At 37.1% G+C, this 23,345-nt stretch overlaps 1 protein-coding gene across 10 annotated transcripts in view; it reads left to right on the top strand.

Annotated features, from left to right (window-relative positions):
• The window catches only part of LOC129771407 (capon-like protein), a 68,388-nt gene that overhangs the window by 29,313 nt on the left and 15,730 nt on the right, over nucleotides 1-23,345 (top strand). For 6 of the 10 annotated variants that reach the window (XM_055775015.1, XM_055775016.1, XM_055775017.1 and 3 more), the window contains 8 exons: nucleotides 2,194-2,265; nucleotides 2,330-2,425; nucleotides 2,670-2,840; nucleotides 7,020-7,194; nucleotides 11,692-11,789; nucleotides 11,863-12,027; nucleotides 18,422-18,541; nucleotides 19,004-20,104. In XM_055775015.1, coding sequence (XP_055630990.1) covers nucleotides 2,194-2,265; nucleotides 2,330-2,425; nucleotides 2,670-2,840; nucleotides 7,020-7,194; nucleotides 11,692-11,789; nucleotides 11,863-12,027; nucleotides 18,422-18,541; nucleotides 19,004-19,972 — 1,866 coding nt within the window. In that variant the 3' untranslated portion in view covers nucleotides 19,973-20,104. Of the gene's footprint in view, nucleotides 1-2,193; nucleotides 2,266-2,329; nucleotides 2,426-2,669; nucleotides 2,841-4,172; nucleotides 5,294-5,356; nucleotides 6,920-7,019; nucleotides 7,195-11,691; nucleotides 11,790-11,862; nucleotides 12,028-18,421; nucleotides 18,542-19,003; nucleotides 20,766-23,345 lie in introns of those variants that run through there. The other 4 variants (XM_055775018.1, XM_055775008.1, XM_055775007.1 and 1 more) reach the window with 4 other exon arrangements.

The following is a 23,345-nucleotide window of genomic DNA, read 5'->3' as shown; positions in this document are numbered from 1 at the left end:
ATCTCATCTCCATCTCCACATCACACTCAGGTTCGAGAAGTTCCCACGGTCCAATGCAATACACGGTCAAATCTTCACGTATCTGCTCGATATCCACGTGGAATCTATCCTTCATTGATCATAATCAATTAATTTTATAGATCGTTGAATCATTTGAACACACATGTATAGCAAATTCAATGACCCTGCCAACCAGCTTTCTTTTGGTTCTTATAACGTTCATGTTAGACCTTTCCATACTTTCCATTTGTTTGAATAAAAATTACCCCTTCGCCGGAAGATAGTTTTGAAAACTCAAAAAAATGTACAAGTTTAATTAGTTGCTTTAACGAAAACAAATTTATTTCATTTTTTTGCATCAATTTTTGAAAAGTTTAAAAACAGGGTTTTATAAAATCATCTGTAATTTTGCAAATATTGCAGTAAGTTCTAATGTTAGTTGGAAAATGCTTAGCCTAGTACGTATACATACACATTGCACAACTCACCCACAATATCATGAAAATGAAAGTTTACTTATTTATTCATCATCAAAAACGAAGAGGAAATTGTTCATTCAAATAAAAATATCTCGGTGTTGAAAGATCCCACAGACACGTTACAGGGATCAAATGAAAGCTTGTTGATAAGGTTAAATGGATTTGCTAATTACTTAGTTGGCAAAAAATTGTGTTAAATCACAAAATTTCTGTAATTACAGAAAGGTATCGACTTCTTCTCTTCTCGATATTTTTGTCCACTTTATCTACACACACCAAGATATCAACAAGTTCGTAAAATATTTTGAGAGCTAAAGTTTTACGTTTTAAAATAATGTATATTTTCTTATGTTCATAGAATGTTTCGAAAACTCATTTTCGATGCTGTACATGCAAAAGTGTTGGTAATACACATACACGGCCAAATACGATTTACACACGCATCTTGTACGACAATAGACAATCAAAAAATCGAATAGCGGAAAATGTTCGTGAGGTTATGATTATTTTTATAACCTCACGAACCGCAATTTGTATATATGACAACATTTATGTTTCTTGAAATAGGATTTAGCTAACTTTTAATGGGAGGGGGGGTATAATTATTTAAAAGGAGTGGCGGTGTCGGTTGAGAAAATTTGCTCCGAGAGGATTCGAACTCCGGTTGTTTGGATGATAAGCAACAGCTTTAGCGCACGGCTATCTAGAATATACATAGAATACGAAAAAGATGCAATCGGATACGTCATTCCTGATCGTCTATTGTATTTTAGTGGAAATCTCTTGAAATTTATATAGAAATGGTAAAATGAAGTAAAAATTTTTATTCAAATTTTACCAAATTTTACAAAATTTACTTAAGGCTGCTTAGGGTCTGGTAGAGATTAATTTGCCTCCCTAAATTACCATATCACCACCAGACGTCGACACTGTATATACGACATCGCGGATCTCGATATGTCAAATCCCTAATATGATGTAATATGGCCTCAATTACGATCGAATATGATTTACTGTTAAACGATTTTCCACAATTTTTCGCAGTACTGCATGCGACCCACATGTGACCAACAAACTGCATCAGCTTGATACGCAAGGATGATTTCGTATAGATCAATTTTACGATAGTTTATATCATGAAACCAATGCTTGTTACACCGAATTGAGACTTAATTTGTAGTGATAAGTAAAATCGAAGTTTTCGCATTTTATACGATTTTAGATGTACACAATGTCTCCTTTGATCGACATCATATATGATTTTGATTTGATCACACTTTATATGGAGCTTAGAATATGCCAAGTTATGCGATTAAATGTTTGCTAGGTAGTCAAATTAACAAATGTCTATGTCAGAAGGTCGAAAGTAGTTTTGAAATAGCAGAGATTTCATTATGTCTGGGTGTCTAATTAGTTAGATACCCAGATATCTTTCACACAATTTCGTGTTGCATGTCACATCATTGAATATTATTTTTTAGAGTTTATTCCTTACATTTTCTGTATGTGCTAAGTGATAGGAAATAATTTATCGTTATCGACATATCAAATTAAACCCATTTAGCTAGTCTCTTTAAAAAAATAATATTACATTACCACTTTCAACGAAAATCTGACTATATCGGTTTGACATGGAGTGGCTGTATATAAACAATTATGCTATAATGCAATGTTTTATCATACCTATATAATTATTTTTCTTGTCTACTCACAGTTGATAGGTTGGCAAATAGTATCGCGTCCAAACAGTCGTACTGAAATTGTACAAGCAATGCGTAGAATACGGGTAAGTTATTATGAAATTTATTTTTTTGACTTGCTTCGAACATGATGCTGTATTTCCTCTACAGTATGAGTGTAAAATACAAAACACAAAAAAGAAGAAAATTTCGTTTCATATCTCAGTTGACGGAGTACGAGTATGTTTGAAGCGAAAAAAAGGAAAGGTACGTTTAATCATTTCTTTCGAAACAATATAATACTGTTTTGATATATTTCTTTCCATATTATTATTTTATACGCAAATGAAATCAAAGTACCATTAGTTTGGATTCAATAGAATAATTGTAGTAACTAAACAACGAGCTAAAATGAAGAAATAAAAATCTTAACAGTGGTGTCTTGTCTCAGAATTTGTTGTATTCTTCTGAAATATTTGTTCATATTACATTCATATTTTCCTATACACAGAAAAAACAACACCAATGGAACGATCCTCTAGAGACAGAAGTATTAAGTCATCCAATATATCGAATATTCTACGTATCGCACGATAGCAATGATCTTAAAGTTTTTAGTTATATAGCAAGAGATGGCAGTAGTGATGTGTTCAAATGTTGTGTGTTCAAAACGAACAAAAAGGTAAATACAGATAGATAAACCAGATTGCTTTGTCTCAATTGCTTACATTAGACTTTGGATATAACTTTTATAAATCACCAAACATATGGGACTTCAAAGACTAATATTATCAATTAATTGAGATACTTGCTCGTTGTCATTAATCGCCATAAATTGGTTTGTTCAATTTACTCTCTGTAGATATTTCATGTAAATTCTGTCCGCGACTACACTTGAGGTGATCCACCACCTTTTCGATCATCCCGGCTGATATCTCAGCAGGAAGTAGCGCCGTCTCGTTGAAACCACGTAACGGCTAAATCCAATGCCTGCACCTGGGACAAGAAATTTCGTAATCGTCGATCAATAGTGGATAATAGCCAAGACGGCTATACGACCAAGACGGCTATTTCGAACTTTGAAAAATTTGGACCAATACTTCCGTCGGTCCACAAACAACACCAAACAGTACACTTTTCTGTGGCTGCTCATTACACCCAAATGGCACAATTTAGTTTGTTGACGTATGAATTCATCCAGAAAATAACTTAGTTGCTGAACACGATAAATTTGTGTAAGTTTGTGAAACATGTTCTTCACTAAGTACAAATAAAATTCAATTCAGTTGAAAACGTTACTCGGTTGTACAAACATATGTCACGAATCACACGTTAGCTGTGAAAAAATCAGTGTGTGAGTGTGAAATTTTATAATTCTTACGCATTAAAGAGATACAAATCAAATCACATTTTACTTTCAATATTTAATCATATACTTGTGTGTCGAAGCTAATATTCATCTATACATGTTTGGTTTCGAAAATTGAAGAAGATATTTTGAACGCTTTGTCTTGTCTTTTGATTGGACATTGCAGAAGAATACATTGTAATTATGCCCATTTTTCACCATAAACTATTGAGTGTGCACCATACAATACACAGTTCGCGATCGAGGAAATTTGCCTGAATACGATTCTGCGTTTTCCACAAACACTTGTTATAAATGAAAATGTTCGCTTATGGACATAATATATTAGCGTTTTCCCAGCTCCCAGCAGCTTGCGAGTCAGTGTCCGAATGGTGGAATATCAGTTTACTATTCAATTCTCCCAGCGTCAACTCTCCTGTTTCTCTTTGATTTCCACTTGCGCGGAGAAGAAAGTTCAACTTACTCACACATGTGGTCAAAGAAAAAATAACTTACACGCTGCTGTATACGATGGTTTATGAAGCAGAATTTTAAAATTATAACAAAATTCATAAAACGAAGAAGACGGAGATTTTTCTCAATGTGGTATGCACAGAGTTAGTGCGTACCAAGTATTAAATCAGAATGGTTTGTTGTAGAGAAATGTATACTCTTGATTCGATATTTCACACTCAATTCATGTCGATTCAATACTTTTTATCTTATTTTCTGCTTCCGGAACTCTACCGTAGAATGCGTCAGAATTAATTTGCGGGAATGCCGGGAAATAGTGTAACTGTGCGTAACTTTGTTGCGTTTATTTGATTTACCTTATTTGTTGACTCCTTCGAATAATACACGCATGAAAAAATATTGTGGATATTTGCCGTTCGATGCTGTGTTTGTGTAGGATTACCTGTGAAGATTACAGTGGATTGAAATTGTTATTATATAACAGCCCAACAAGGATTTCGAGACAATGAGAACGGAATGATTGCGGCGAAGATTCTGATTGAATGGGAGAAACAAAAAGTAAAAAAATCATGTGACATTGTGGAATTCTAATGTGATAAATTCAAGCTTGCTCTATAAATAAAGATAAAAGGTGGAAGTGAAAAGCAAATACAGAAAACGTACTCAGTCTCTGGGATATTTTGAATTATAAAATATCCCATGTTATCCGTTTAATTTCCCAACGGTTACAATTGTTAAACAAAGCGTAACCTCAAATGTTAAAATCATCGTGAAATGTGACTACAGTTTACAATAATTGGCATTATATACCAGCATGATTATTGTTATTTGAATTTTCAAAGTGTCCGACGTAACCAAATACGGTCTATACTGTCTCTTTATTTGGCAGTAAAGTGTTTTTAACGATTAGTGTTCTCTGGTGTACGAATCAATGTTATCTATAGTGAAGAATTTACATTTATTTCTGTGCATAAAACAAAATATAGTTACGAATGACATATGGAATCAAAACGCAACAAACAATGATCAATAATTTTCATGGCTCTTTATTTAAATGGATAAAAATAAGTTGTGCAATAGAAAATAAAGCGTCAGTAGGAAATGCTACGGGAGTTACTTTAGCGTATTCTAAATATACACTTCGAATTTGATTTGTCCGCTTAGACGATGCCAATGACGTCGACGTTTATGATTAAATATAATTAGCCCGGAGACAATTAATCGGATAAAATACTGTGGTGACACTTGAAAACAAAAGAACATATTTAGTGCAGGTGTGTGTCATACGATAATTAGCGATTATTCTGGTTCTGGTAAAATAATGAATGATATCAATTAGAGACCTTTACCAAACTATATTATTCATATACCTGCAGTAGTTCGACGACACCCTGCGTGTATAGATGTTCAAAAAAGCAAATCAGTTGTGGTCTTCATGTGACCAACTATACAAATGGAATAAGTTAGCCCAGAAGTGAACAATGAATAAACAAAAATCCGAAGAAATGCAACTCGAGTGTGGCGATTCCTTCACGTCGCCAATGAGTAAACGTAAAAATGAATCAACACTCCGACAGCTACAAAATGATGTGATGGGTAAAGCTCGTTCTACGTTGAGCAGCTTAGGTGATGTGTTGAAAGGAAATAAAAATGTTCCCGGTGGTGCAACTATGTATGAGCAGCAATATAAAAGTTCTTCAAATGATACATTTCCTGAAGATATGGAGCAAACTTTTGCATCGCCTCCCCGTAGCCCGAAAACACCAAAAGACAAGAGCTCTCTCGACTTTTTCTCCTGGTCAAAAAACAAGGCTAAAGAAACCTCCAAAAGTGTAAAGAAAGAAAAACTTATACCACAACAACTACAACTAAGTAATGTTCACAAAGATGAAATTGACAGTAGACAAGAAAATGTATCAACAGTGAACCAAAGAACAAGAACATCAGCGACAGGAACTATAAAAAAGAATTCTTTGCACGATTCCGGCAATACATCATCGCTACGGCAACAACAAAAAGCGAAATATGCGGGTCAATACGTCCAAGATCCGTGCGAAGGTAGACTTGAAAGTGAATTCAGTCGCTCCCTAGAAGATGTGATACAATGTACATCAAGGAATAACGGTCACGGAGGGGATAAATATTATGATAGTCGACCAAAGTCGTATATCGATAAGTACGCTCAAGACTACGATTATATGTACGATTCGCGCGAAAACATGGGATATATACCACAATATGAAGATGAAGTAGTATCAAACCCACAGTACATTCGAAAAACCACAAATGCATCCAGCCCAACACCAAATAAACATATACTTTTCAATGAAGAACATGACATTCTTTACTACAAAGATGACCAGAGGCTGTCTAAAACTAAATCAGTGACTGATCATCATAGTAAAGAAAAGCAGAAGATTCCACACACAAAGCATTCGTCTACCAAAGATAATCGAAGAATGCAAGACACTACCCCATCATTCAATAGAAAAGTATCTCGAGAAGAAAAACTTTCGCCCACGAACTTGCCCAATGCAGCTTTTGGTTATGGAACAACGGAACATACAAAAAACCAGAAGCAATTAGGAAATGCTGAAGATAAAAACAAATTAAATCCAAAGTCTCCGCATGCGAGGCCCGTTTTGTCGCGTGATTTTTCTGTAGATTTCAAGCATCCTGTGAATAATTCGAAAACGGGTTACAACGAACCATTTGAATCTCGAGCGATGCGGCAATACGCAAATGAAGAACATGGCGATAGGAAATATACCAAAAAAATTTGCTTCCAAGAACCTGCTTATGAAGATAAGACAAAATGTGACACACTCCCTCGTAGTCGTGGCCATTTGAGAAAAAACGAGCTTGACAAACATGTGAACGAATATTTCGACACAGATATGTTGAGACCACGAAGTGGCAGTCTCGACTCGGACCTCGAGGTAATTGTAACATATTGAGACAAAGCAACATTCCAATTTGTTAAAAATGAATTTCATATTTCCAGAGTTCTAAAAAATATGCATTATTCTTATTTTACAGTCGCAAGCTATGCGTATAGTTAGAACAGTTGGGCAAGCGTTTGAAGTTTGCCACAAGTTGTCTATACAGGATGGAAATGACAATACGGACGAACGTTCGGAGACATCACACTGTGATTTTTCAGAACAAGATCGAGGCTCTGATAGAATAAGCGACGAAGAGGACGTGAAAAAAGGTAAAGTGACAATTTGGGTGTGTGATAAACTACGAGTATTTATTACCGTTTACATTAAAAAATGGGCTGATATCGGATGACAATGAAAAACAAACTACAAAAGATATTCCAACGGAACAAATTTTCCTTAAATCCTACGTTTATGAAGCCTTCTACCTAAATGCTTCAACGCCCTACCGGCAGATGGTCGGAGCCTTAGTCATGACCAACGAACAGATGGACGTCGGCATGTTCATCAACTTTTTTGGTGGCCTTGGCGATCAGCTGCTTCTCCGTTTTGGTAACGAAATTATGGGAGCAGAGCGTATGCTTAAGGAGCGCGTGAAGAATACGCGCAACGCATACATCAGTTGCTTATGAAAATGGATGTCCTCCTGGCAATATAATGGATGGATATATCTAGACTGATTTTTGAATTGGTCCTATGTGCATTTGTCGATCAAAGATTCGAACTACTTGATTCGCTTACTATCGTGACCATAGCGGTGGATTTGCAATATTGATGAATGCAACCAAAAGTCAAAAGATTCGGGGATTGTAGCAAGTATAGCTACCTATAACATCAATGATGATCTACAAAGCGTTTTTGAGATAATGAAAGAACTTAAGCTTAAAATTGAACCGGAGTGCAACAATTTTTGCGTTAAATCGGATAAAGAACGAATAGAACGAGCAGAGGTGCGAATGTCAGAAACAGCTAGAGAAACCCGCAAATCCAATTTGGGAACAAAAAAGTGACAGGAAGATCAACTTTTAAACATTGAAGGACAGTTTTATAGTCTAGGGATTGCAGACTGAAGATACGATGTGAAGTAAACGAAATAAATGAATCCAAAAATTTTAAACACGCTTTTTTCCTCGAAACCATGTTTTGCGGTCCATCCGATTTTGATGATTTATTGATTTATTACCTCAGATTCTCCACAAAATTTCCTGTAATCGTACGTAGGACGTCAACTCTCCCTTACTCGATGTTCTGTAACTCGATGAATTTCATGGCACCTTTGATTTTACAAGCATTCTTCTTTCCATAACTCGATGCCTCCCTTACTCGATGGGTTTTGATTCTTTTTTCCATGGATTTTTACCTCCCTAACTCGATTGATTTTCGCGTACATGTTTTTGTGCGTTTTTAACTCTGACTTCAATTGCTCTTGAAAGTGAAGACGAAGTGTTCGTGTTATCAAGCAATTTCTTTTCAAGTGTGGAGAACGACGAAAAACTTTTCAAGCGAACAATTAAAACGCGCAACGTTTGCAACCATTGCGCAACGTTTGAGCATCATCGAGCAGGTCGAAATGTATGGAATGAAGGTATCTGAGACTGCAAAAGATTTCAGTATTGCACAAAGTACGGTATCAACACTATTCAAGCTAAAGAAAAAATGGAATCGGGACGGAAAATTGAATCTAGACCAAAAGCATATAAGGTTGGTCGGAGTCGAAAAACTGGAGCGATCAATGGATTTTTTGTCTTATCAAGGTAGAGAGAATAATTTACCTCTCTCAGGTTCTATTCTTCGGGATATGGCTGCCGAATTTGTCCAGAAACTGTGAATTCTCAGCTTTAAAGCACAATCAACATGGACGGAAGCGATACACTACCGTTGCTAGTCTATGGAAAGAGTAAAAACCCACGATGTTTCAAAAAGAAGAATCCATACTTTAACCCTCTAATATCAATAAGACTATTTAGAATGCTCCAGGAAGCCGAATTTTCCTTCAATGATGATGGTGATATTCCGCATAATTAATGCGTCGTGAGCTTGCTGATGTCGACAGTACGGTGCTCGATTACTCAACGTCCTTTAATGATTAGTGCGAAAAGGACCAAAATGTGATTTGCTCTGATCTGATGCCAGATACAGGTATATTGGAAAGTGTTGAAAAAGCTGGAAAAAACGCTGGAGATAGTAGTCCTATCGTGTTGGAGAATATTCAGAAAGGTTCAGATGATTGTGTTGAAATTACTCCTTCGAACGTTAAATCAAACTGAAGAATATGTCCGGAATATTGAAATCAACTGAAAATGTTCCTATGAAACTATTTGAACATTTCTTTGTGATTGAACAGTTCCAGCGTGATCGTTGCAATTTAGTTTGAATAACACACTTGATCAATATTTGCTTTGTTAGCCTTGTTCCCTATGCAGGTCGGACTCGAATATATATGATTCAATTATATAAAATTTAGGGCTCGATTATATACAGTTGAAAAATTTTTTTTTCATAATTCAAATATGAATAATTTCAGGAAAAAAAATTAACCTTTCAACATTTATTGAAATTTAAGTGGCTTTTGTGGCAGGATTTGCTCATATCGATATTGCAGCGAAATTAAGAGAGATAGAAGTTGGGCGTCAAAGAACAAATTGTAGATTGGTTAGATAGCTTTAATTTGATTGATAGAAACAATCAAGTTTAGTACGATTTTTAGGGATAAAATGAATAATTACAAATTAAAAAAATACTAAATTTTAAATTTTCCTCTTCCAAAATGTTCTTTTTATCCACTACTATATCTTGTACTAAATTTTCTCATCTTTCAAATGAAAGCAACAAAATCGGCTTACGTAGCGTTTAATGTAGAGCCAGTTTGAGACAACAGAGTCCGAAACAAAAAAAAGTTCTATTACTTTGTCATCGTTGAAATTCGAACATATGCGTAGAAGGATTTTTTTCGTAAAATACAACCGTCTATCACCTCCTTAGAGATTCTGGAAAAAAATATTTTTTTATGTGAGAAAGGTGTTTTCTCACTTTATGGGAATGAATCAAATATTCAAATTCATACCATAATTGGGAGACTTACCCTAATATATGACAATTTAAAACATAAAAAAAATTTTGAAAAAATGTTCTGTATCTCGATACCTCCCTAACTCGATGGTCCCCTTGGATATCGAGTTAGAGAAAGTTGAGAGTAATTTATTTTCTCATTGAAAAACATCGCGAAAATCTATACTTTTTATGGTCTTCATAGTGTACTACGAGATCAGAAATTATTTATCCGATTTTGTTATATTCCATTCATATAATTTAATGAGTTAATGGATAGCTTTATAAATTAGAGCTTACATTGTAATTCATGTCAAATTGTTGTAATTATAAGTAACGATCAACTGAATACTAATTAAGGCATTTTCATATCAAATATGTTTCTATTTGACATGAATATTGGAAGTTGTCATTCAAAACCATGCATTTATCATTGTTTCGAAAATTCAACTGAACATTCTAGAAAGTACATTGTATTTAAATTTAATTTATTAAGGGTTATTTCCATTCGAGATTAAATATATACCAAAAAAAAAAATATTTATCCGATTTTGTTATATTCCATTCATATAGTTCAATGAGTTAATGGATAGCTTTTTTTTTATCTATATTATAGTGACTTTCAACTGGTTCCTCACTTTTTCTTCCATTTTTGGAAGAATGTCGGGAGTGAGAATTAAACTCGTGACCTTTAACGCATGGATGTTACCACTACGCCAGATCGTCTCCACTGGATAGCTTTATAAATTAGAACCTTGTAATTCATGTCAAATGTTTGGAATTATAAGTAACGATCCACTGAATACTAATTAAGGCAAATGTTAGCCGGCAGGTTTAATTTGTGTTTTTTTTACGAGTTTTGCGAAAGTAAAGCGAAGAGTCTGTTTATCTACTCACAATGTCTGCTCATGCGCAGCATTAGGGTAAAGTAATATAGATCGCCCTTTTTCTCTATTCAATGCCAGTGAACGATGCGTGGTGAAGAATTTTGATAAAAATATCAATTAAGTACAATATGATATGCTGATGAATTTGTGAAAACATTTAGTCTTTTTTCAATAAAATTATATTTTAGTGGGTTTTTAGTATACTGGCACTTCATTTTCTTCATGTTTGAATATCAATAATGAATATCAATATAATAATGAATGGCATGAATGGGATGTCCGATGTAATTTCACAGCTTACAAGTTGAAACTTATTGATTCATGTACTTTTAAGCACATGATTGTAACAAATTCATGAGAATTCTATAAAAACTTCTTTCCACTTGCTTTGGGTTTATTCATTTAGTTGACCATCACATATGTTACATATGTGGGATAAATATGTACCACTCCACCCTAACAGATCTTGCTTTACGCTCTTGAGATTATGTTCAACGGATACATATCTAGATGCACACTATTTGCCTCTAGTTAGGGCGTCGTATGTGATCGTTTCAAACATTGTACGTGAAGTCGTCAAAGATTTCGGTTTCTCAAGGTGTGTAATGACGTCACGAAGAAGACCGTATGCCTCACTTCCACGTGTGATGCTTCTTTGGAAGATAAATAAGGGACGTGTGACATTAACGATAAATAATTTTGTTATTCAGAAAATCGCTGTAGAATAAAAGCAAGTTATTTATACAATGAAATATATAGAATCTGTTTTCACATATTTCAGTCACACTATGATTAAAATTGTTGGTGCTACTAACAGTGTTTTACACTTTTTAGACAATTTGATGACAATCCAAGAGACTCCGCGGCTGATAAGGCCAAACCATCTCGAATTATCACCTCCATCGAATTTAAATTCGATCAAGAAAACCGTGGTAAGGTTACCTTAAATGTAAATTTGCTTCTACACTCCCAACTAATTTATCATTTTTTATTCACTTTCAACAGGAAATGGAAAGCGAAGAAAAGACACCTTTATCTGCATCGAGAGAAATAACGTCGCTAAAAGAGCAGCTCGACCAACAACAACTTCAGACTAGGCAAATACTTGCTCAATTAATGCTTGTACGAGAACAATTAATATCTGAAAAGAATGCTAGAATTGAGGCTCAAGTGAGTAACGGATATTCATATAAAAACAACATTGTAATATTTAGCTGGAACTGTGTATTTGGATGGTTTAAATTTCGGCTTTCAAATGTGAGAAACATGTGCTTAGGGACAGCCAAAATATGCCATGCAAATTGTGTTTATTATTTGCTTTGTACTTTGACTTGAGCTTGGGAAGATAGTGTTTCTACAATCTTCAATCCAATCAAAACGAGGAATATAGCGCGATTTAACCCTTTAACGGGCAGTGAGAACTAGACATGTTATCAACGCAAACTACAATGCAATGACATTTTTACATGCTAAAATACACAAAACAAATAACGCAAAACAATTAAAAACATTGAAAAAATTGCTGGTAACATAGTTGCCACTGCCCGGCTAGCGAGAAAAGTTGGTGGCAATATAGTTGCCACCTGTCCGTCTAGCGGTAAGCACTCGATGGTACAAATGATTTAGTTAATGAAATAAAACTCATCTTCAGACTCAGCAGGTCCTAAAAAGTTTCTATGTATTGAAAACTTCAACAAATTAACTGGTTGTCAGTGAGTTTTCGGAAAATTTGCTCTTGCTGCTCTAAATTGGGAGTTGTTGACACGTAATTGGCTCCAAAATGAATAGTTTTTGATTATTTTCTACATGTTCAGTATTTAGATTTTATTTTAACCCCTATATCTCTCTGTAAGACGTAGTCCTAGGAAAAAAAGTGTATCGAATTACGTTCCTTCTTCTTTTTTTATTTTAAGAGGCTTTAAACTTCTCAGCTCATTCGCCTCTCGTAGAATTACGTTTGGAATGGGATTCTTATCCTGCATGTTTCGATGAGCCTATTCGGTCTATTAACAGCCAACCACCCGAATTGATGAAAATTTGTGTATAATTCGTGAACTTTTTAACTCTGAACGTCTGGCAAGTATTAGATTATTTGGAATGATTCAGGTCATCCCGAGTTCTAAAAGTTACAAGCTTTAGTTTAAGTGAAATCCTCTAAAGTTTGGAATGATTTTTTGTTCAATAATGTCCTCAACTAAACGTCTTCAAACTTCACCGGTTTCTATCCTTTTTGCTGGTCTCACATGTTCCGCATGTGCTTCACACGCAGATCTCGTAGAATAATTGTCTATATATATAAAAATGGATTTCTGTCTGTCTGTCTGTCTGTCTGTCTGTCTGTCTGTCTGATTCTTATGGACTCGGACACTACTGAACCGATCGATATGAAAATTGGTATGTAGGAGTTTTTGGGGCCGGGGAAGGTTTTCGTGATAGTTTGAGACCCCTCTCCCCTCTCTAAGGGGGGGGCTGTCATACAAATGAAACACAAATTTCTGCATTACTCGAGAATTAATCACGCAAATGGAACGAAATGTGGCGTGTGGAGGTTTTAGGGTGTAATAAATGTTTCTATGGTGGTAAGACACTCCCCCCCTCTCTAAGGGTGGGGACTGCCATACAAATAAACACAAATTTCTGCATTACTCGAGAATTAATTACGCAAATGGAACGAAATTTGACATGTGGAGGTTTTAGGGTGTAATAAATGTTTCTATGGTGGTAAGACACTCCACCCCCCTCTCTAAGGGGGGGCTGCCATACAAATGAAACACAAATTTCTGCATTACTTGAGAATTAATCACGCAAATGGAACGAAGTTTGTCATGTGGAGGTTTAAGGGTGCAATAAATGTTTCTATGGTGGTAAGATACTCCACCCCTCTCTCTAAAGGGGGGCTGCCATACAAATGAAACATAAATTTCGGCATTACTCGAGAATTAATCACGCAAATGGAACGAAATTTGGCATGTAGAGGTTTTGAGGTGAAATAAATTTTTCTATGGTGGTGGTAAGACCTCTCTAAGGGGGGGCTGCCATACAAATGAAACACAAATTTCTGCATTACTCGAGAATTAATCAAGCTAATAAAACCAAATAAGGCATTTGGAGGTATTAGGGTGCAATAAATGTTTCTATGGTGGTTAGACACTCCACCCTCTCTCTAAGGGGGGCTGGCATACAAATGAAACACAAATTTCTACATCACTCGAGAATTAATCAAGCAAATGCAACCAAATTATGCATCTAGAGGTTTTAGGGTGCAATAAATGTTTCTATGGTGGTAAGACACTCCACCCCCCTCTCTATGGGGGGCTGCCATACAAATGAAACACAAATTTCTGCATTACTCGAGAATTAATCACGCAAATGGAACGAAATTTGGCATGTGGAAATTTTAGGGTGCAATAAATGATTCTATGGTGGTAAGACACTCCACCCCCCTCTCTAAGGGGGGGCTGCCATACAAATGAAATACAAATTTCACGCAAATGGAACGAAATTTGGCATGTAGAGGTTTTCAGGTGCAATAAATGTTTCTATGGTGGTAAGACACTCCACCACCCTCTCTAAGGGGGGGGGGGGGATTGCTGCCATACAAATGAAACACAAATTTCTGCATTACTCGAGAATTAATCAAGCAAATAAAACCAAATTAGGCATTTGGAGGTATTAGGGTGCAATAAATGTTTCTATGGTGGTTAGACACTCCACCCACTCTCTAGGGGGGGGCTGGCATACAAATGAAACACAAATTTCTACATCACTCGAGAATTAATCAAGCAAATGCAACCAAATTAGGCATCTGGAGGTTTTAGGGTGCAATAAATGTTTCTATGGTGGTAAGACACTCCACCCCCCTCTCTAAGGGGGTGCTGCCATACAAATGAAACACAAATTTCTGCATTACTCGAGAATTAATCAAGCAAATAAAACAAAATTAGGCATTTGGAGGTATTAGGGTGCAATAAATGTTTCCATGGTGGTTAGACACTCCACCCTCTCTCTAAAGGGGGGGGGGGGGCTGGCATACAAATGAAACACAAATTTCTACATTACTCGAGAATTAATCAAGCAAATGCAACCAAATTAGGCATCTGGAGGTATTAGGGTGCAATAAATGTTTCTATGGTGGTTAGACACTCCACCCTCTCTCTAAGGGTGTTAGACACTCCATCCTCTCTCTAACACAAATTTCTACATTACTCGAGAATTAATCAAGCAAATGCAACCAAATTAGGCATCTGGAGGTTTTAGGGTGCAATAAATGTTTCTATGGCGGTTAGACACTCCACCCCCCTCTCTAAGGGGGGGGGGGGGGGCTACCATACAAATGAAACACAAATTTCTGCATTAATTAATGAAGCAAACGAAACCAAATTAGGTACGCGGGAGCAAATAAAACCAAATTAGGCATTTGGAGGTATTAGGATGCAATAAATGTTTCTATGGTGGTTAGACACTCCACCCACTCTCTAAGGGGGGGCTGGCATACAAATGAAACACAAATTTCTACATCACTCGAGAATTAATCAAGCAAATGCAACCAAATTAGGCATCTGGAGGTATTAGGGTGCAATAAATGTTTCTATGGTGGTTAGACACTCCACCCACTCTCTAAGGGGGGGCTGCCACACAAATGAACACAAATTACTGCATTAATTAATGAAGCAAACGAAACCAAATTAGGTACGCGGAGGTTTTAGGGCGCAATAAGTGTTTTCACGGTAGTTAGACACTCCACCCCCTCTCTAAGGGGGGGGGGTCTGCCATACAAATGAAACACAAATTTCTGCATTACTCGAGAATTAATCAAGCAAACAAAACCAAATTAGGCATTTGGAGGTATTAGGATGCAATAAATGTTTCTATGGTGGTTAGACACTCCACCCACTCTCTAAGGAGGGGCTGGCATACAAATGAAACACAAATTTCTACATGACTCGAGAATTAATCAAGCAAATGCAACCAAATTAGGCATCTGGAGGTTTTAGGGTGCAATAAATGTTTCTATGGTGGTAAGACACTCCACCCCCCTCTCTAAGGGGGGGGGGGCTGCCATACAAATGAAACACAAATTTCTGCATTACTCGAGAATTAATCTAGCAAATAAAACAAAATTAGGCATTTGGAGGTATTAGGGTGCAATAAATGTTTCCATGGTGGTTAGACACTCCACCCTCTCTCTATGGGGGGGGGCTGGCATACAAATGAAACACAAATTTCTACATTACTCGAGAATTAATCAAGCAAATGCAACCAAATTAGGCATCTGGAGGTATTAGGGTGCAATAAATGTTTCTATGGTGGTTAGACACTCCACCACCTCTCTAAGGGGGGGGGCGGGTGGTCTGCCATACAAATGAAACACAAATTTCTGCATTACTCGAGAATTAATCAAGCAAATAAAACCAAATTAGGCATTTGGAGGTATTAGGATGCAATAAATGTTTCTATGGAGGTTAGACACTCCATCCTCTCTCTAAGGGGGGGCCTGGCATACAAATGAAACACAAATTTCTACATCACTCGAGAATTAATCAAGCAAATGCAACCAAATTAGGCATCTGGAGGTTTTAGGGTGCAATAAATGTTTCTATGGTGGTTAGACACTCCACCCCTTTCTCTAAGGGGCGGGGGGCGGGGCTACCATAATTAATCACGCAAATGGAACGAAATTTGGCATGTACAGGTTTTAAGGTGCAATAAATGTTTCTATGGTGGTAAGACACTCCACCACCCTCTCTAAGGGGGGGGGGGCTGCCATACAAATGAAACACAAATTTCTGCATTACTCGAGAATTAATCAAGCAAATAAAACCAAATTAGGCATTTGGAGGTATTAGGGTGCAATAAATGTTTCCATTCCATGGTGGTTAGACACTCCATCCTCTCTCTAAGGGGGGACCTGGCATACAAATGAAACACAAATTTCTACATCACTCGAGAATTAATCAAGCAAATGCAACCAAATTAGGCATCTGGAGGTTTTAGGGTGCAATAAATGTTTCTATGGTGGTTAGACACTCCACCCCTTTCTCTAAGGGGCGGGGGGCGGTGCTACCATACAAATAAAACACAAATTTCTGCATTAATTAATGAAGCAAACGAAACCAAATTAGGTATACGGAGGTTTTAGGGCGCAATAAGTGTTGTCACGGTAGTTAGACACTCCACCCCCCTCTCTAAGGGGGGGCTGCCATACAAATGAAACACAAATTTCTGCATTACTTGAGAATTAATCGAGCAAATAAAACCAAATTAGGCATTTGGAGGTATTAGGGTGCAATAAATGTTTCCATGGTGGTTAGACACTCCATCCTCTCTCTAAGTGGGGGCCTGGCATACAAATGAAACACAAATTTCTACATCACTCGAGAATTAATCAAGCAAATGCAACCAAATTAGGCATCTGGAGGTTTTAGGGTGCAATAAATGTTTCTATGGTGGTAAGATACTCCACTCCCCTCTCTAAAGAGGGGCTGCCATACAAATGAAACACAAATTTCTGCATTACTCGAGAATTAATCAAGCAAATAAAACCAAATTAGGCATTTGGAGGTATTAGGGTGCAATAAATGAGTCCATGGTGGTTAGACACTCCATCCTCTCTCTAAGGGGGGCCTGGCATACAAATGAAACACAAATTTCTACATCACTCGAGAATTAATCAAGCAAATGCAACCAAATTAGGCATCTGGAGGTATTAGGGTGCAATAAATGTTTCTATGGTGGTTAGACACTCCACCCCCCTCTCTAAGGGGGGCTACCATACAAATGAAACACAAATTTCTGCATTAACTAATGAAGCAAACGAAACCAAATCAGGTATACGGAGGTTCTAGGGCGCAATAAGTGTTTTCACGGTAGTTAGACACTCCACCCCCCTCTCTAAGGGGGGGCTGCCATACAAATGAAACACAAATTTCTGCATTACTCAAGAATTAATCAATCAAACGAAACCAAATTTGGCATGTGGAGGTTTTAGGGTGCAATAAATGATTCTATGGATTCTTCTCCTCCCTCTCTTAGGGTGGGCTGTCATACAAACAAATTTCTGCATAACTTGAAAACTAATCAAGCAAATGGAGCCAAATTTGGCATGTGAAGATTTTAGGGGGCACGAAACGGTTCTATGGTCAATAGACACTCCTCCCCCCTCTCTAAAGGGGAGAAGAGAGAGGGGTCTGTGTCCAAAAATAATCTGATATTATAATGATGAGTTTTGGTAGAAGTAATATGATTTTGTTAGTAAAAGGTAAATTCAACGGGGTCGATTAGAAGATCAATCAATGAACTGCGATTGGACTTATGAACTTGCGCTTAGTAAGAAAACGTGAATGTTTGAAGGTATTGATAACAAAAAACCAATTTTGGGCGGGACGAAATTTGCCGGGTCAGCTAGTCTTTCATAATTTCATGAATCGAACATTCTCGTTTTCTAATTGCAAAAGAATGACGAATGATGACATCGCGGATTATCGGGGTTCCACTGTATTCTGAAATACTTTTGCTAGCTTTCTACTTTAAATAATTATATTGTTTTCGGTATTTCTCACAATAGGCCCGAATCCAACAACTACTCCAGCAGAACCGCGAGCTTCTAGAGCACATTTCTTCTCTTGGTGGATATCATGAACCAGACCGACCTAACATTTCTGCTGCTATCGGATTAGCCCCACAGGTATGTTTGATTTCAAATGAAAAAAGATGCTTTGTGATCCAATATGTGCGAGTTTGTCTGTTTGAGTTAACCAAGTGTATAGTGTGTATTGCTGTCAAATTAATAACAGTTTATATGGTATCCCCAATTAAACTTCAGTGACGTAAACCTTGTACTAATCAATGTTTTTGCTGTGAATATAATTATGAACTTGTGCAATGAAAGACCAAAGGTGGCTGCATTGAGGTAAGTACAGAATTGCGCCCTATATGCTTTGATTTACTTTGTTGCCTAGATTATTACCAAATCTAACAACACAATAATAAAGGCGAATGGCTTATCAAGTAAAAAATTTTTATTAAAAATAAATAACATTATGAGGTACCTAGATCTCCTCCAGTACTACGAAATTATTGGAGTTTTCGTATAACCAGATACATAGATAATCAATCAACGTTTACTTACTATCCATATTGTTCCCAGTATCCTTTATTCCAGAATCATCAACAACCTCTCAGCGAATTGCTAAATCTTGGAAGTTTGAATCAACATTTTTCATCGATACAGCAACTAAACAGCACACATCAATCAACTTTGCCTCCGATGCAACAAACGTTCAACAATAACAACAACGGAAGTTATTCAACTCTTAACAAACTACATAGCTTAAACACAAATCTTCAAGCACCTGCCAGTGTAATGGGATCACCACTTTCATCACTGACAGCACAGGATCTTTATAAATTGAATCAAAGTATTCTCAATCATATCACAAATTCCAACTTCAATCCATTGTTTTCAACATTTTCGCCAGCTAATTTAGGTTGTAACCAACAACAACATAGCAGTTTTATTTTTGCAAATCAGAATGCTGCAGATTTTAATAAAATCAATACAATGCAAGGTGAAAATAGTTGCAAGCCTTCACCAGCAGAAAATGTGACCTGTCTTCGAGATAATACTATAAGTAAACAATCATGTGAAACTCCAAAAACAATATTCGAAAGAGAATGTGATGATCTTAAACAGGAAGATCAGCTGTCATCGACTGGAAGTACCCAGTTCATTAGACCGTTATCACAAGTAGGAACGCTCACAACTATGGATGCTGATGGAACAGTGAAAGTAATAGTACCTGTGAATACAAGTGAACCAATAGATACGCCAACAATGATCAATCGAAAATCTACTTCGTTCTCGGAGCTTTCCGAAAAATCGAGTATTGAAGATAGCAATAAACACATCTCAATATTGAAGGACTCCAAAGAGAAAAAAACATCCATTCCAAGCCTGGTTACATTGAAGGTAACCGATGAAAGTGGAGCTGTCACAAGGAGATTACCTGCAACCCCAAGTTGCATCACACGTAGTACCAGCGAAAAAGTGCCCAATCGAAGTCAAATAATGAGTCAAGTTCAGCGCACCCAATGGGCCCGACATACCACCAAATAAAAGCAGGACTTGGCAGTCAAACGAAGCGAATTGTAAAAATATTTAAGTTATTTCTAGATTAAGAAGAACAGTACCAAATCAATATGATATATTACAATAATATTACTATGAAACATGTAAATGATGAATCATTGAGAATTTCTGGTTTTATTCTTCTGTTTCACATGCCTATATCGATGGATGAAAAACGACCATATTTTGAATTACAAACCAACTTATTTCAATAGAATTTGACTAATTATAATTACTAAAGTAGTTCGATATGACATAGACCGAGCATTCAATCTGTCATTAACACGTTAAGCCCCGTGTCGGTCCCTAGAAACTGACACTGAATTTTCCGTCTTTTTTGTGCCAATTTCACCGACAGAAGACTTTTCGTTCGGAGAATGTCGGTGTTGGAAATGACAACAACAAAGTTACAAAATGATACAGTAAAACCCCGATTATCCGCGAAATAGTCTGGCAAAGTCACCGCGAATGACGAAAATCGCAGATAACGCGATAATCGACTAAATATGAGGTGTAAACACGAAATAAATATAATTCAGCATTAAAATTATGTTTTATCAATACAGAAATAGTGTGGTAAACTATCCATCTGTAAGGTCATGAACAACAGTAGTCAGATAATGTGGAAGCCATAATCAAAACAAAAAAGCAAGTGCCTGATTTTCACTAAAAAAATTCGGGAAGCTGTGCAAAATTACTATGAAACTCACCTTCGTGGATCATCCGCTCACGGATAAAGCCAGCGCTACACGATGCTACGAACACCCTCGAATGCTGGATGCTCCATGATTCGACGCCTCGTGTAGTCGACTGACGAGCTACGAACCTCCAATGTCGAGCGTCGAATATTCGCGTTGAAAGGTAATCCGTTCGTTGTGGATTACCTTCCAACGCACTCGCGAGTCAAAGAATTTTTGTCATTCGTTGATTCGACACTCGATGACATTCGATACACCGCTACACGATTCGTCCGAATCAAGGCGCCTCTATATATACCAGGTGAAACAATCATATGAAATGCACTTTCAGCCATATTGGAATTGCTGTCGGTATTGTTTACAAACAGCATCAGAACGCTGCCGGCGGCTCTCTACAAACTGCTACGACGCATTTTCGAACGATGCCTACTATGTTCGGCTTTCGCGAATTTATGTGAAAAAGAAGGGATGATTTGGTAGAATTTCATTCTCATTTCCACTACTCTCGCATGTGAAAGTGCAATAATGGCGTATCCTAGCAATAACAAAACAAACAACCCCCGCTCCACAAACCGTAATACCCTTCTTATTGAAATGATGATGTTGCTTCACCTGTTATACATTGATATAAGCGCCTTGGTCCGAATCTATCTTTGACAGATTGGTTTGTTTACAAGTTTTAGATGAAGAAACTATGAAATTGGTTCACAAAATTCAAAATATTCGGCAAAATATTGCTATAATGTTGTATTCAAGCATTTTTAATTTGCAGCCAAGCAAACCATTTGTCATGACAATTGTCATGCGAAAATGCGAAAACAGAATAGAAACTGAGAGAGGTTGGCGTCGACGTCATGCCTCATACCGTATGTTTCTATTCTGTTTTCGCATTTACGCATGACAATTGTCATGACAAATGATTTGCTTGTTTACAGCCCAATATCAGTACAACTGCTACGGCAGCAATTTCTATACTCGCATCGCATCCAGTTTCCTAACGTTTTTGATGGCAAATAAAAACAATGAACATTCGATCCAAATACTCGCCGATTGTTTGAACCGATTGCATTGAATCGAACATTCACTTCACCGTGTAGCAGCACATTCGTCACAACATTTGTCGATTCATCGAGTCTAATGTTTGAGTCCAACATTCGAGTGAAACGTTGGACGAATCGTGTAGCGCCCGCATAATCGGAGTTCTATTGTATTTAGGAAAGTCCGCCACCGATTCGCTGGGATCGACGTGGGCCAAACGGAAAGATCTTTGTCGGTCCTATATTTCGGTCGGGGCTTAACGTGTTAAAGAGCTGTTGTGATATTCTGTAAAAGTATGTCTCTGAAAAAGTTACAATTCTGTCTTCTTCTTCTTCTTCAATGGCACTAACGTTCCTAGAGGAACTTCGCCGTCTCAACGTAGTATTACTTGCGTCATTTTTATTAGTACTTAGTTGAGATTTCTATGCCAAATAACACGCCTTGAATGCATTCTGAGTGGCAAGCTCTAGAATACGCGTGATCACAGTGCAAGTCGGAGGAAATTTCTTTGACGAAAAATTCCCCCGACCAGAACGGGAATCGAACCCGAACACCCGGCATGTTAGTTATGACGCTAACCACTCGGCCAAGGGAGCAAGGGAGCGTTGACAATTCTGTCAACGAAACATAAAAAAATCCTACTGAAATCTAATTACACCATCAAGACAAAATCGAAGTCCAACATGATCTGTGGAAAAGAACAGCCGACGTTACGTTCTATGTGTGATATTAATTTGTAAGTCTAAATATCGTCCTATTGTGACTTTATGATGACAACAATATATCAAGCTGATACCCTGTGTGATATCCGTGTGCCAGTAGTGGGAATTCTTCAAAAGGAAATGGGAATCGATGACATTTGTCTTGAAAGTTTAACAACATCGACAACTAAATAAAACAATAATCTGAAATTTGAATTATAGATTATAAAGTGATGATATCCGTTCCGTGTTTATAAAAAGTGTGAACTGATAAATTATTGCGTAAAGTATAAGATTAGTATAGTTCCTTGCCGTGGTGGCTGAGAGCAGACAAACGACCAGGACGGTAAAAAAGGTATGGTGGCTGTGAGTAGAGATAACTTTCTTTACCGGCACCCAAAACCATATGTTCCGTTTAGGGTTCCGAAAAATAGTCCCAGAGGGTTCTTCTTATGACAAATTTTGATGACAGTAGATCTCGACGTTTCATGCAATTGACATTTGACATCAAAATTTTTTTTTTCGAAAACCTTTACGATTTCCTTTACTCCCCCCTTGCGGGGCTGTAGAGTGTACATTGGGTTTCGTACGGTTTCGGGTTCGATGTTGCTTATCTACTGGACGGTGTCCGACTGGTTACGATGGAGCACTCTTCTAATGTTTGTAAGTGTGTAAGTGTTGTGTCCTAGTTCCGAGTCGCGTCTCGTGAGTGAATAGTGATAAATGTCCTTACGTTAGCACAACCAAAATTAAGTCAAACTTTGACCGCTTTGCGCCACTCTCCCTTAAGTCCGATTGCGTTAATATTTTGCATACGGTGTTTTTTCCAGGTGGTGAACCTTTTTTATGGGGTAATTTTTTGAAATTCGAAATGACCATTTTCATTGGCACCCTGGTGTACATTCAGAAAACTTTAACAACTCT

Source organism: Toxorhynchites rutilus, chromosome 2 (assembly GCF_029784135.1).
Source record: "Toxorhynchites rutilus septentrionalis strain SRP chromosome 2, ASM2978413v1, whole genome shotgun sequence".
NCBI lineage: Eukaryota > Metazoa > Arthropoda > Insecta > Diptera > Culicidae > Toxorhynchites > Toxorhynchites rutilus.
This window is presented reverse-complemented; position numbering and strand designations above follow the sequence as displayed.